This window comes from Rissa tridactyla, chromosome 8, assembly GCF_028500815.1.
Source record: "Rissa tridactyla isolate bRisTri1 chromosome 8, bRisTri1.patW.cur.20221130, whole genome shotgun sequence".
Taxonomy (NCBI): domain Eukaryota; kingdom Metazoa; phylum Chordata; class Aves; order Charadriiformes; family Laridae; genus Rissa; species Rissa tridactyla.
Genome location: NC_071473.1, coordinates 3,621,486 through 3,636,871, shown reverse-complemented (window position 1 = coordinate 3,636,871; position 15,386 = coordinate 3,621,486). Strand labels below are relative to the sequence as shown.

The 15,386-nt window shown below is 42.3% G+C and overlaps 1 protein-coding gene across 8 annotated transcripts in view; it reads left to right on the top strand.

Annotated features, from left to right (window-relative positions):
• Positions 1–674: 674 nt before the first annotated feature.
• The window catches only part of CARD11 (caspase recruitment domain family member 11), a 66,412-nt gene continuing 51,700 nt past the window's right edge, over positions 675–15,386 (top strand). For 7 of the 8 annotated variants that reach the window (XR_008468006.1, XR_008468004.1, XR_008468007.1 and 4 more), the window contains exon 1: positions 675–944. Coding sequence is in view for 1 of the 8 variants with exons in the window: in XM_054211381.1 (XP_054067356.1) it covers positions 932–944 (13 nt within the window). In the remaining 7 variants the exon portion in view is untranslated. Of the gene's footprint in view, positions 945–13,971; positions 14,591–15,386 lie in introns of those variants that run through there. The other variant, XR_008468009.1, reaches the window with a different exon arrangement.

The window sequence follows — 15,386 nt, the reverse complement described above, 5'->3', positions numbered from 1 at the left end:
ATGTCAGCAGAGACCCCCTTTGGAAAATATATTGTTTAAACTACCATTCATCTGTAAAATAATCATAACGTAAAACTTGTTGACTACCTTTTTAGCAAAAGCAGCTATTAATAAAATAGATGCTTTCTTGAAAAGCCCTCAAAACCTTGGGAAAGACCAGAATTCCTTCTGCCTGGAACTGTTGTTCTTGAAACTCTGTTTTGTTCAGTCCTTCCTTACTTTTTTCTTTCCTGCCTGTTTTCTAGCCAGCACATGCGCTGAGGAGCAGGGGCTGCTGCTTCGTGGCCGGAGGGGCGCAGCACCAGCGGGGCTGGCATCCAGCACGTCCCCTTTAGCCTGAGGCAAACAGGCACGAACAGTCTGGGGAGCTAGAGGTGAGGCAGCTGCGACAGCCTGCTTTTTCTCTCTGAGCCCGCTTTTTCTCTCTGAGCCCGTCGTTTGTGCTGCCGCTGCCTCTGCCCACTGCTCTTCCTGGGGAAGGGGCAAAAGTGCCTCTTCATTTGCTTACCGTGGTACTTCAGGGCTCCGCCGTCACCTGCGTGCAGAGTCATTTGCAAACAGGCTGTATCGCTGGGGAGCAGAAGTGTGTTTTTTTTAAACCCTAAGCAGATTTATAGTCTGATTTCCTGTCAGATCTTTGCATTTTCCTTCTCCGCCCCTCCCAGCCTCTGACACACTTTTTCTTACTTTCTGTGTCGCTCTCTGCTCATTCTGACACCAGTGCACTTGCTTCCTTCATTCCTGATTCTCCCTAAACTTTTGGCACCTTAGGGCCCAGGGGGTGTTTTTCTCCTTGTGTTTCCTTTATTTTTCAGCAGCTGCCGAGCACAAATAACCCCTCCGAGCCTCCTGGAGAGAGACCGACGATTGCATGGAGGCGACGTAGGGAGTTTCAGCCTGCAGCAGCCGCAGCGAGACAGCCCGGTCACTCATGAGCACCCAAGGTAAGGAAAGCAGCTGTCAGAGCAGCTCCACCTCACTGCTGCCTAGGACAGCACTCGACTCTAATCACTACAAGTTCCACTTTCACCTTTCACCTCTTTTGTATTCATTTTCAAGAGTACGTTTCTTTGAAATTGATTGCCTTCGCGCCTTCCTCGCCCTCAACAGGTCTCCTTGTACTTTGCGTGCGCCGATACTTGGAGGGCAGTGTTCAGTGAGGTGAAGGGGCTGCCGCTGGAGGTACAAACATGTTCTTAAAGAAAGCGTGCGCTGGGGAGGAGAGTGGAAATGGAGGTCTAGAGAGGGGAGATGAAAGGATTGAGCATCAGCACTGGACTCCAGTAGAGAGACAATTCCCCCATGGGTAGAATTTCTGGTTCTACCTTTGGTGTGTTGTGCCCTAGCCTTTTCTTAAATCACTTCACTGGGGATTTATGCTTTCTGTCAACTAATAAAACCTTTTTTCTTTGGTTTTTTTTTTTTTTAAATCTTTTAATTTGTTCTTCTCACTTCCTTTATTCTTTTTGCAACACTAATATATCTCTTACTATCTTTTTCACCATCTTTTTATGCCTGTTTTTCATCAAGCGTATTTTCTGTGTGACAAATGTTCCCCTTGTTCGCTCCTTTCCTTTCCCTCCGCCTTCTCTTTCTGTGCAATAGACTGTACATCCTCCCCCGTGTTCTTAATCTTTCTCTCCTTCCCCTCTGTCAGTTCCCTCTCTGTCTCGTGTTCCCCTTTCCCGTCGCTCCTCCAGCTTCTCGCACGCACTCCCACTTCCTGCTCCCTCCGCTTTCTCATGCACACAGCATACACCGCTGCCCTGCAAGGCTCATTTTGCACACACACTGGTGTTGCTCCCCCGCTGGATCGTCCTTGCACACACGTGCTGCTTCCCTGTCTGCCCCTTTCATGTACGCATGCAGGATTTGGGGATGCATCCTCAAATACAAAACTTTTATACTTGCACAGCTTCCTTCCAGTTCTCAGACTCATATTTAGGCATTCGCAACAAATAACCGCTGTCATCCTGTCTCTGTTTCTTTCTGTCTCACAACCAGAATTTTCTAACACCTATAACACACCGTAGCTTCCTCTCCTCTCACAGATGCAGCCTCCCGGACTTCGTATATTCTATCCCTTCTCTTTCTATCATCCCACTCCTTCCTAAGTCCTAACCGCAGCTCTCCACCGGGTTACTCTATCTGTTTTTATCTTGATGTTGCATTCATCTTGGGAGGAACTACTGATGCAGATGGTCTTACTCGCTGCTGTCTTAGCATCCCCACTGAGTACCTATAGGGGAACTGGAGGAAGTATTACAGTCTCTCAGCTCCTCTTTCCTTTGCAGAATGTGCAGGCTGCAGCAGAGGAAGAGCTTAGTCATGGGACTGAAGGTAGATGAAAAAATGGGAGAGCGCAATCCAAAATGTCTTTGGAAAACTGTAAAAATAGTTCTAGTTCATCATAAGCCTTTTGTCGTGGTTTAACCCCAGCCATGCAGCTAGGACCATGCAGTTGCTCGCACAGTTCTCCCCCTTTCCCCAGAAGGGCAGGGAGAAGCAGGAGAAAAGGAGGGGAAAGAGAAAGAAAAAAAACTCCTGGGTTGAGATAGAGACAGTTTAATAGAACAATAACAGAAAAGGGTAATAATAATAATAATAATAATAATAATAATAATAATAATAACAACAACAACAACAACGATGACGATGAGGACACAAGTCACTCTCACCACCCAGTGAATTGGTCCCCTCCCTTCCCGAGCAGTGACCGCGGATTCCCCCTCTGAACCAATCCCCATTTATATACTGAGCACGACAGCTATGGTAGGGAATATTCCATTGGTCATTCTGTTGTTCTGTCTATGCTCCTTCTCAGCTTTTATGGGAAGCTGAAAAGAGTCCTTGAAAAGTGTAAACATCGCGTAGCAACAACTAAAACAATACGCATTATTGACATTCCTTTCACAGCAATCACTAGAAAGAAAACTAAGTCTTTCCACACTGAAACCACACTGAAAATACTAAACTTTATTAAGTTTTAAACTTCCTGCCCCACAGCAGAACTTCTGGTCCGATACTGGCGTAGTTTTTGTCCTGTTGATTCCTACGGGATTCCAGATCTCAGAGGTAGAGGTTCTCAACTCAAATGCTGTAGTGGAAGTAACGTGGCTCCTAGGATCTGGAAACAGCTCATTTCTTTTATACCAGGTATCTTGGTGAGTCACCAAGATCAGGCATAGCTAAAAACTGCATCCAAGGACAATATCTGGTATTATTCCTTGCTTAAGTCTGTAAGCTTTGAACCAGAAATGACAAATAAGTACATTTCTTTGATGAAGCCTTTTAGCCTCACCTTCTTAAGCAGGACTATTGAGACTGAAGATTTATTTCTAGGGATGTTCTGATGTGGGCTTTTGGGACTGAATAAGGATCGCTTGTTAAACTCAGCTGAATTAATAAGAGAATTATTATGGGGGAGAATTCTCTTAGCGATCTGTCCTGCTCTCTCAAATTGTCCATCTCCTTATGAGTGAAAGGAGCTTAAATTTTATGTTTGCAATTATAATATATCCTTTCTGATTCAGAGCTAGCAAACTGTGGCCTTTGAGCTGTTAGCATTCTCTTCTGAATACAGAAGCGGGTACATTAAAATATCTTTGTCTTTTGGATCTTGCAAAAAGTCCACATGCCTAGAACAATAAAATAAGAGATGTTGTTTTATACATACAGGTCTGATATGACTCTTTCTTACTCTGTTACAACTCACCTTGTGATGTGAAAAGTACTTGTGTTCCTTTTAGTCATTCTGCAAAACTTGTATGATGAATCTGTGCTTTGTTTTTTCGGTATTCTGTGCCCCTATTACTGGTTCTTTTTGTAAGGCCTTGATGTCTCCCAGAAATAAATTGGCTGAGACAACATCTCCTCTCTCTCTCTCTCTTCCCCCTCCTTCCTTTTTTTTATCATGATAGTTTGCTGTATGTTGATTTAAAAATGGGCATTGTCAAAGCTGGGTTGTGACAGTTGCAAGGGGACCTGGAGCCAGAAATTCTTTTGCGTGTGTGTGTGTGTGTGTCTAGTTTCTTGAGTCATGGGTCTGGCAGAGGAGAAATTTCAGTTGGAAAGAGCCTGGAAACTTTCCATCCTACCCAGCAAATTGCTATATTGAGAGGGCCAACCCCAGAACACAAATTGAGAACCACATTTCTCTCCCCGTTGGTATGCGAATAGTTACTTCCAATTAGATTTAACTCTGAATTAAGAGAAAAATAAACTTTCAACATGAGTGAAAAGAGAACCATCTGACTGCATGTATCTGCTAAAATTAAAGGCAATTTGAACCTTTCCTAGAAGGATGCATCCCAAATAACTGGGATATGCTGAAGAAATCTGAATGCGATATACTAAATGACCTTGGTTTCTGTATGGTTGCTTGGTGAAATTTTTAATCAGATATATGGAATAATTGCTCACAAAGGATGAAATTTATAGAGATCCTTATTTCTCCCAATAGCCTGCCTGTATTATTGAGAGAGAACAAGCTACCCATTTATTAGCAGATGTCTCGACTCTCTCTTTGATATTGAAATGCATGTTTCATGAAATACGAATGTTTTCCTTAGATGTGGTCATTACGGTTGGGTAACTGATGGTGGAACTTGACCTATGGCAGCTTTCTTTGTAAGTAGCCTCCGTAGCGATCTAAACTTAAAAGAACAAGGAAATGGGGCAGGTCTTCTGACTTTCAAACTGGAGGCTAAAACCATAAACCTCATCAAGTTTAGTCGAGTTTTGCCACTGATAGCGAGAAATTATTTTTGTCTCGGCTGTTTTGTCACTCCTGTCTGTAGGATTTGCATTCTCAGAACACTGTCCGCTTTGCTGAGAATACAGTATCTGCAGTGAGTCTGCGATTCCTTTTTCAGAACAAATGATGGGGTTTTCTCAGGTGTGCATGTAATAAGATTCTCCATCTCCTCCCTTCACCCAAACTCTCTCTTAAGTGCTGCCTTCACCCTCTAGTCTGGGTCAGTTATTTAATGGCAATGAACATTTTCAGGAAGGTAACCTTTCTGCTTGTGATTTGTTCAAGGACTCTGGAATTATAATGGTTGCTGTCAAATGTATATAATTGGTCTCCATGGCACACATCCAACGAGTGATAAAAGCTTCTTTCTCTCTACGTCTTTAGTCAGTATTCTCTCCCTATATTACCCTCTCACTTTTGCTCCTCTCAAGCAAAAGGAGAATTCAGTGCCAGGCTGTTTAAAGTGCAATTTAACAAAACAGCGGATCTGCCATATACCCCGTCACGGTGTGTCCCAGCTGTGGGCAGTGGATTACTCCATGGCTGGAGGTTTTCACACTGACTTTAGTTAAACATAAAGGTCTTTTCTGAGCTTTGATTTTAAGCACCTCTGTTCCTTCATAATCTTCTGCCAAATATTTGGGCTCTGGAAATGGTGATAGTTTGTGAGTACCGTGAATTCACCTGCCTAATGACCTACAGGGGGTGCATTTAACGTTTTACCAGCGGGTAAAGCCTTTGTACTTTTTTATACAAAAGGCAAACACACGGGGTTTTTTTTCCACAGCTCATAAAAGTACATTACTAATAGCACTGAAGGTTGGCAACGTGTTGTGCATTGTCTGCTATCACTGCCGAACGTGTATTGAAGAGAATATTCTTGTTATGTGAGTCCCGCAAAACCTATTTTATCTTCAGTGCTGGATGGGGCATTACTTTCTAATGCTGTCTACTTCAGTGAATCTGTTTAGCAACTCAAGAGGAAAGAGAAATTTGTCAAATCTCACTGGAAATCTATCAGAAATGCCAAATGAAATGCTGTAACATTCTGGTTTTGTCAAAAGGATAAATGTATATACAGCTGTGGATGTGATAGTATTTGGAGTAATTGTTGCCTCAGTGAATTTGTCTGTGTAAAGCAACATAGTGTAGTATTAACAGATATGTTTGTTCTGGTCCCTGAGGCCACTTTGGCCTTGCACAAAGATACTTGTTACTTGCCCAAGTCTGATAGCCTGCCCTGTTTTTTGTAGTTGAGGGGAGGAACAGGGCCTCCTTGTAACCAGCAGAAGGATTCCCGCTGGCCTCCTGAGCGCCGGTCGTTCGCTGGCAAATTTTCCTCAGGTTGTAACTGAGGTGCCGAAGAGTAAATTTAACACAGGGTTTCTGTTTAAAATGGGATAAGGATTTTTTTCCATTTGAATGCAGAAAAAGCTGTATGCTAACAGTACATATGTGGTTATCATTAGCCATTAATGGATTGTTTCCACTTCATTTTTTACAGCTCTGTATGTGTATAAACATTTCCAATCTATCTGTGCCCATACTTGAAATCAGTATGAGTACGCTTAATAGGTTGTTACACACTTTTAATCCACTTGAGCACAAAAGTAAGTTCCTCCAGGGTTTGAAACACCAACGAAGAAACCTTTCAAATGTTTGCCTCTGTGAATTCTGAATCCTGAGCAAACTGGGAAAACACCCGAACGTTGCTTCATCTCTTTTTCTAAAGATTACACCAAATATACTTCATTTCCAAACTGCAGCGCAACTGCTGACTGAATCTTTTCTCCTTGATCATCAACTGAAAAATTATCATCACATTTATAAGATCATTTGAAGGCTTTTGGCTTTTAACATCTCAATTAAAATACAGGTGACATTTGCCATTCACTGACCAAACTGGTCTGGTGCATGAAGTCTGTGTTTAAAAGAAAGTTTCCTCCCTGGTTGTAATCTCGCATGGATCCTCCCCAAATCTACTGGTGCCTCCCAGTCTTTAAAAGGACAAGTCACGGTGTCTATCCAGCACCTGCTGCTGCGTCTCTGTTTCCGGGCTTTTTCTGAACCATAGAATCATTTAGGTTGGAAAAGATCCTTAAGATCATTGAGTCCAACCATTAACCCGACACTACCAAATCCACCACTAAACCATGTCCCTGACCGCCACGGCAAGGTAGTTGCCATTCCATGTGTTTTTCATAGTTTATAATGACATAGCTAGTGAGATCATCAAACTCATTTCACTAATGCCTTCCACTGACTGAAAATGTAAAATTCCATACGCTTTTTCCACCTTCTTTACTATTGCTGAGCTGATTTTCCTGGTCAAAAACAAGCAAACAAGCTTAAGATAAGACTCTGCTACTACACTGCTATTCTTCTTTCACAGTTCCTGCCAAAACAAGTCAGAATAAGCCTCACTATTTAATTGTTTAAGAAGATTTTGGGTGTGTTTCGTCCTTCCAGTAACATATTCCTGTATTTCCAGTAACATATTTTTCAGGAAGACCCAAGACTAACATGTTTTATTGTAGAAAGTTTAATTTCCTTCTGTCTTTTATTCTCTCATTTTTGCAATTTATGCCATGAAAGGTATCAATGCAGTATGAAACAAACAAAAAAAATTTAAACTTTTGTGTTAGGACAGAAAAGAGTATGTTTTTCTTCTGCTTTAATTGTTAGAAAAAGTGAAGGAGTATTACATTTCCTGTAAGCCTGGAAACACTGATTCAGGTGGTGTTTTTTTTTTTAAATCTGCGAGTCTGTGGTCTAAAGGAAAAATGATACTTGGGCATTTTCATGCGGAGTGTTACACTACAGAATGGTGGTTTTGTGCCTTGCCCATATCCGCAGTGAGAGCAGTATCCAGGCGGTTTTGCTGGATTAAATGCTGCTGACAACACCACCGTCACTGAATGACTGGTCAGCCAGGGCTGCACACCTGGGAGGGTTCTCTCTGGCTCCGCGGTTACTTTAGAAGCCATGAGAATACGGTATCTGGAAGGACTGAACTTTCTCACCCGCAAAGAACAATTACAGAATGCTAGGTCTAATACAGAAATGGTTGGAATTCGAGTGCCACTTTGAAGCTGTGAATTTAGTGACAAGCTCCTAATACATTGCAGCACTTTCTGCAATGCAGAAAAATGCAAACTGCTTGCAGTTGTGTCATTATAACATGGTAATAGTGCATAAATCCAAAGTTATTTGAGCAGGATTGTATTAGAAGTATTGGATGCAAACCTATTAAATAGCTCATGCCATCAGCCCAGATCTAAATACAGTCTCTGCACAAAGGAACTGGGAACAGTAAAGACCATTTGAACAGTCAACTAGGAACGTTCAACTTTCTCATGAAGAAAGAACCTGAGAAAAGGCAGAGGGTGGTTTGCTACTGTTATTTTGGTCCTCACAGGGCGTCACAAGTTCTAACTTCAGTCGGACCCATTTGACTCCCCTCACTTGTCTTGTTTAATATCTCCTTTCCTCTTCCTCCCTGGTTCTGATTACCCTCCCGTATACAGTAGTTTCGTCAGGTGAGTGAAGATAACTAACAAACTTCTCTCTATACAGCATGCTTTAGAGCCAGGGGTATCTGTCACCTCTGGGTTGTGACTGATCCTAAGGGAAACGAAGCAATGCATCAGGCAGAGCAAATGAAAAAATGAAAAATGAGAAGGAAGGCAGAGACAGGCCATGTTGCTTTAGCGAGGTTTGTAGACCTCACTGACGAAGCCATATTTTCATCTGGGAGGTTCTTTCCCTTTTCTTTTCTCTTGTGGAGAATGCGTAACACCTACAGCTGGCTGTGGTAGGACGGGTTGTTGTGGTGTGTTTCAGATGATGCGGTCCAGTAGTGATCCTCTGGTCCCTCGTGTAGAGCCGCTGTGAAGAGTCAGATGAGAGCATCAGACTCTGTGGGCTGTGCAATGCCACTGCCTGGCATTCCGTAGTACGTGTCTGGAAGAGGGTTACTTCCCACCTTCTTCCTCCCTTCACGTGGAAGCAGTGAACTCCGTAAGTCTCGGACCAGAAATTCATTCTGCCATGAATTTGGCCTTACACAAGTCCAAGAGGAGACGCGCAGCTGTCTGCTGCCCCAGCCAGCAATCCTTATTTCCTCCAGAGAAAAATGTAGTGAATTGAGTAAACGCCTTGTGATGGTTGGATGTAGGTTATGAGCCACCAGCTGGACCATTCTGTCCTGAAAAGTTACAGTGAAAATTTTGGGTAAGTGCTAAAAGTTTGCATATAAGAATCCAAAAGGAGAATATGGTTATTGCTTTAAACTTGCTTTGTCCTTTAAAAATATGCTTTACCAGAATTACCCATTTCCGATCCTGTGGAGTGAGAAAGTTTAATTCCTTTTTTTCCTTGCTAGGGTGAGTGATGTCATAAATATTAGAGAGAATCATAAAGAGTTATTCCTGAAATTTGAACTGGGGTAAGTCTGATTTACAGAGACTGACATCACCACTCCTCTGGACCCGCCAGGGACTCTGCGTTGTTTGAAGTCAATAGGCCTTGCTCAGCTCACCTCGACTCCGCCATTCGCCTCATCGACTGCTAATATAACGCGCAGTGTTTCCCAACTCGCTCTGGACGATAACATCTCTGGGTTGTGGCTGTTTGCTATTCCAAGTGAATGACAGTGTAGTAACAGCAATGTAAAATTGTCCTGGTGTATATGAAGTCGGGCAAAATATAAATTGGTAGTGACTTTTTGATATTTTTGGGCTTGCATTTTGAGTAAACATTATCGAAGGAGAGCAAAAGACAGAAGTCCATTTTTAACAGACATTTTTTGTTTCTTTTTACTTTTTGAGGTCAGATTTCAACTCGCTACAATTAAAGCTTGGCCAAATTTTATTTTAAAACTTTCCTGAATTTTATTTTTCTGATAAGACTTCTATTTCCTAGTGATTAAAAAACTGTTGAATTTGTGGAACGGTACGAGGACATATTGGCCGAATATTGCAGTATCTCTGCTCTTCATTCAGATTCATTGCAACTGCTGACTCACTGAGTTGTGTGGCACAGCATTCCAAAAATGCCTGAACAGCTTCAGACTCCAAAAGTTGTCAGAATTGAATCCTTAACCTCATATCTGTTAATGAGAACATAGGCTCCTGCGTGTTTTTATCATTTTTGAAAACAGGACATTTGCAAATTTCACCATTATTTTTTATATATTGAATATATTTTAAAAGACAAAGAACTTGAATACTAGAAAGGTGAAATACACAGCTTCCTTACTTTCAAGCAGGCAGGGATACTAGGACATGAAGAGCTAATTCTAGGGGAGAGAAATGGTCAGGATGCCAAAATAAGATATATGGTTCTCCTTCCATATTTTTACTTTCTCAGAGCCCGTGTTTTTCCTGCTGTATGCAAGGAGGAAAGTGAAGACAGAATCTAGCAAATGAACTGTTCCTAAAGAGAATTCTTGCTGCTTTTCATCAGAATATAGACTGTCGCTTCTGCTGGGAGGCTTTCAGGTGGGAGGTGGAGGGAGATGCTCAAGGTACCGCAGGAGAGCTGATCCTCAGAACCTGTACGTTGTGCCCTTGGTTTGGCACTGTGGACACGAGTGTCATTTACCCGCTCTGTCTGCTGAGCCTTAAACCGGTATGAAAATACTCCTGTGTTGGCGGCCGCCCTGAAAGCCGGACAGTAATTTTAAAGCATTATGAAATCGTCAAGAGATAATAAGTCTGACAGCATCCAAGAAAACTTCACTGTCCCCGAATTGCTCCCGTCTTACTACATAGAACATTGCTTGATGTATAACTTCTGCTTTCCATTACTGATAATGAAGAAGAGCTGGTTTTGTCACGTTACAAAGCAGTAAGCTTTTATAGAGCTGTGACCACGTGCTTGGATATTTCCAGCTTTCAAGTCACATCGGGGAGTATACAAATATTAAAAAATTGCCCACCTATAAGTAACCAGGACCAACGCTAATACAGCCCTTTTTACCCTAGAGAATGTTGTCATTGAGACCAACCCAGGGGTGTGCCCTCACACAGAGTTACTCCAAAAGCTTTTCTAGCAATCCAGGAATTATTAATAATTACTCGCTCGCAGGACAGGTCCTGTAAACACTTCCTCCCACACCAACTTGCTATGAACGATTTCAGTGTGACTGTAAGGAGAAAGTACAGCTTTGTGGTTACTGTAGTTCATCAGCCCTTTCAGAGCTCTCCCACGGTACTTGCCCACTTCTCTCCGAGTCCTCTCTTACGTGAGGCTCTGTATTTTGTGCTCCCTCACCTCGTGGAGCAACAGTAGAAGAAAGGCTGTCATAGAATCATAGGATCGCCCAGGTTGGAAGGGACCTTTCAGATCATCGAGTCCAACCATCAACCTCGCACTGACAAACACCAGTGTGTTGAGTGGCTGCCTCAACCACTTCCCTGGGCAGCCTGTTCCAATGCTTGATAACCCTCTCAGTGTGAAAACCTTCCAGGCTGTCCCTGCCTTCACCTTCACCAGGTGCTGCTGTGCAGGGAAGTGTGTCGTGTAACCCTCTCATACAGGCGTGGGTGGGCAAAGACAGACCGAGAGCTCCTGTCCTCTCAGGAACTCCGAGAGAAGATGGTAGAGGTAGCTCCCAGTAGCCAGAATTTCACCCAGTGATGCCAGCATCAGTGCTGATGTCAGCCTCGGACACACATTCTAGGAATGCTGATAGTGAAAAGGCTGGACACATTTCCTGTTTTAAAGAGGCTTTTTAAATTCTCCATGTGCTTCCTTTAAAAAAACGCCTTTAATCTTTCTGATGTTTGCAGTGCCCTGGGGAATAATATGAATTCTTTTCTCAGTTGATGAGTGTATTGCTTCTATAGGATCAGGAACACTGACCTGGGTAGCCTATGACAAAATAGGGTTTTGAATTCAGGTCCAACTTGCTCTGTCTTGCTTCTCTGTCTAATCCAGAGTGAACCTTATCTGTTGGTATTTTGTATTTTGCATGTTACATCATGCTAGAGTAATTCCTGCCATAGGAGATGGAAGGGCCTTGCCATCACAGAAGGACACCTGTGAACACAGCACACAATTCTGAAAAGATCTGAAACCTGAGCGGACGAAAGCAGGAGTTAAACTGGCTCTTGCATAACTGTTGTTTTGTTTTCCGCTTGACGTTCCATCCCTGTGCCTAATTCCTCCGTCTCGTCTTCCATGGTGACTTCGTTAGCAATGAGATGCTAATTAAATTTCATATTTACGATTAGAAAATAAAATCATTGGACCTTTTTAAAATAGATTTTTATGAGTTTGGGCTCGGTTAGCTGAGTCAGCAGTATAGATTCTGCAAGGCTGAACTTACCGGCTTTGAAAAAAAAAGATAAATAGAGCAAATAATGATGGAAGGAGAGTCTAATCTAAAACCTCATATAATTTCTACACTGTATTAATTTTTGAGCATAAGAAAAATAACTTTGTCTCTGTTCCTTATAGAAAGAAATGTTGTTAGTCATGTAGAAAGAACTCCTATTATGTCTCAGAAGGTTCAACTAATTCTTAGTCTCGATTGTAGTTGGAGACAATACGCTGAAAAGAGATGGATGCATCAGCAGCGTTTACCATCACCTGTTAGCTAGCAAAATACTTCTTTCATGGACTCAGAGGCGTTAGAATTAATGCAGGTAAGCTCTGACACACAGCGCCTGCCCTCTTCCCTGTGGAATGTGTACTACCGGAGAGTTTATACGGTACTGGAGAATCAGAACTACTTAAATACTGCTGCCAGACAGTTTTATAGGTGCTATATATAGCAGTTTCCTATTCATGTAAAAATTAGCACCTCACGAAGCTTTAAAGGCCCGTTTTTCAAATACTTAGCATTTGAAGAATGCTCCAGTCGAGAAAAGATTTTTGAAAGAGCTCAGCTACAATTTAAGCATTTTGGAAAGACCCGATTTTTAAAAGTGCTTAACCCGCAGCAGCTCTGTGATTCATAACGCTATCTTATCCCACACTCTGAGGCAAGTCTTGCAAAAATCTGGCCATTTATTTTGATGCCTAAACGCCACCTACGCTCTTTGAAAATCTGACCCTAATTACGAGTTGTGCCCTTGAGTAGGAATGAGAAATAGGGGAAATCAATTCTCACATGTGGGAGCCATTTCCTAGCGCTCCTATTGCATGGAACCTTACTTCATACACAAATACAACCCTGCATTTAAAACAAATGCTTTTCTGCACATTCTGCAAATGCTTTTGTTGTTAGCTTGTGATACTTTATGCTGTGAGGTTCGGTTAATGCAGAGAGCACATAAGGAATTGTTGCGCTTCAGGGCATAAGTAAGTTAGGACAATAAAACAAAACTTCCACTGACTTTTAGTTGGTTGCGATGCCTTACTGCCCTTTGTACTGCTATACATCATCTCCTAAAGATCGGGATTTGGGTGCGTGTAATCCTGCAAATCTTGCTTTCGTAATATCGTTTCTAGATGCTGTTTTAAGAGCAGCTGCCTGTGCCTAAAGACTGGGATGCTCACGGAGGAAGTGTAATTCTGGCATCACTTCACAGTTGCTATTTTCACAAATATTTATTTCCACAGTCCGCAGAGAATTCAATAAAATTCTCATACTTCTTATGTTGACTCATTCTCAGGAACCACGCTCAGGTGAAGATGGATAGTCAGATCTCTTGCTATTTTAGTGCTTTGCTTCTTTGATCTTTTAAAAAAATACATGTTAACCATAAACTGAACAGGGCAGAGTTTCCTGGTGAGAACAGAGTTTAATCTCTTCCAGTCGTTAGTTAATTCTTCTGGGATAAGTTTTCCACACGAAATCTTGACGGCATTTTATTCTATATCATCAGAGCAATGGATTTAGTTACGGAGAAAGAAACAGAAGATACTTAATTCTTCCTTGCAATGCTTTGAAGGTAGGAAATATAGAATTGCCAAGTATTTGGTATTGTCTCTTCCCCAAGACAGCAAGACAAGGTCAGAGAGAGATTACTGCTTGCGGAAATAAAGTACGGCCCCGTTAAGTAAAGAATCAGACAACCGTTGCTTTAAATTGCTAAAGAAGTGATTTAAAGGAGCCCTCCTGCAGGATGGAAAGTGAATTGTCTCTCTGTTTTCCAGAGGTTCCTTTCCTGCTCTTAATTGCAGGCCTTACAGCCAGGCTTCTTTGGTGCCATGGAATTGTTAATGAAGCCCAGCTGTAGGACCTGCAGGAAAGCAGGACCCGATGGAGGTCTCTCCTGCTCCCTCCAGAGCACACGGCTCTCTGCCGCTATGAGAACACTTCCTCTAAGACTTTCCTCTGCAATTGTGTCATGTTTGAAAGTTACCCACAACCTCTGTTCAGGAGAAAAGGGAAGTAAAGCAGCCCCCAGCACCTTTCTATCTACTATATATAGCCGGTAAGTTTGAGAGAGAGGATGGTGGGTGGATGTTTCCGGAGCTACGTGACACAGTCCCGCGACAGCGGTACAAGAAGAGAGAGGACACAGAGCAAGATAAAGAGAAGGTGACCAGAAAGCACAAGTGGGGAAAAAAATAATTTCCACGTGAAAGGAGAATTCTAATTTCCAGCAGTGAAAGAGCAAGCTGCTGCGGATTGCTGGTGAGGTTTTGTCCTTCCCAGGCCAGGCTGCTTGTGATCTATTGTAGACTTTTTCTTGTCAAATGGCATCCAGTTGTCTCCTGTGTGTTTTGTGCTCTGCTGGCTGAGATGTTGATGCAGCTTTAAGCAAGCTTACAAGGACGGAGGATTTTGTCAATGAGCAGAACATCAAGGACTGTGGCAGTCTGCGCCTAGGAGTGAAGCTTACTTCTTCTGGTGACTTTGAGGTGGAGAGACTTCAGGTATTTGTTATGTAAAGCACATATGTCATTCTCCAAACTGCAGTCAAACTAGCATGTGCAAGACAGCAGTCTGTTCTTTAAACTTAGAGTCTATTTTAAAGGAATAGTTACAAAGAGGTGAAAAAAATGGAATAAGGTATAGATATCTGTCTATCCACATGAAGTTGTGTGTTTACATAAAATGAGCAAAATGTACGTGTGCATCATAGCAGTCACCACTGAATGGACGAGTCTTCACAGAGCTGGGTGGGGAGCAATTATACCTTTGCACAGTGCATTTGAGATATTTAACTGGATCGTATTCTCATCACAGTCAATGCGTGCCGCTGTTATAATACAGTAAACAGTTTGCATGTGGGCTATTTTTCATGTGTTTGGAGTATTGTTTGTTAAGGTTGAACTTTATACGAGGGTTATGAGAGTTGGCTTCTTATTTGTCCATTCTTTGTGTACTTTGACTAACCACAGGATTCATAATATAGGGTTCTGGCTTATTTTCCTGCCATGTTATAAAGCCTGCTATAGGAAATATTATTTTCAAACTTTCTTGGGCCGTGGTGAATTACAGTGAGATTATCTGACAGTATTCAAGATTGGAGCGTAACCTTTTCCGCTGGAAGAGCGGCCTACGCATTTGCTGTCAGTTGTTGTGGAATTTGGAGATTGTTAAACTAGAGTGCAGTCCTCCCATCTAATGTGTTCTGCGTTATCCTTTGACTGTTCGGGGATGAGAGTATCACCTACAAGGAATCATTATCTGACTGCATGGAAGATGTTCTTCTCTGAGTGATTTTTG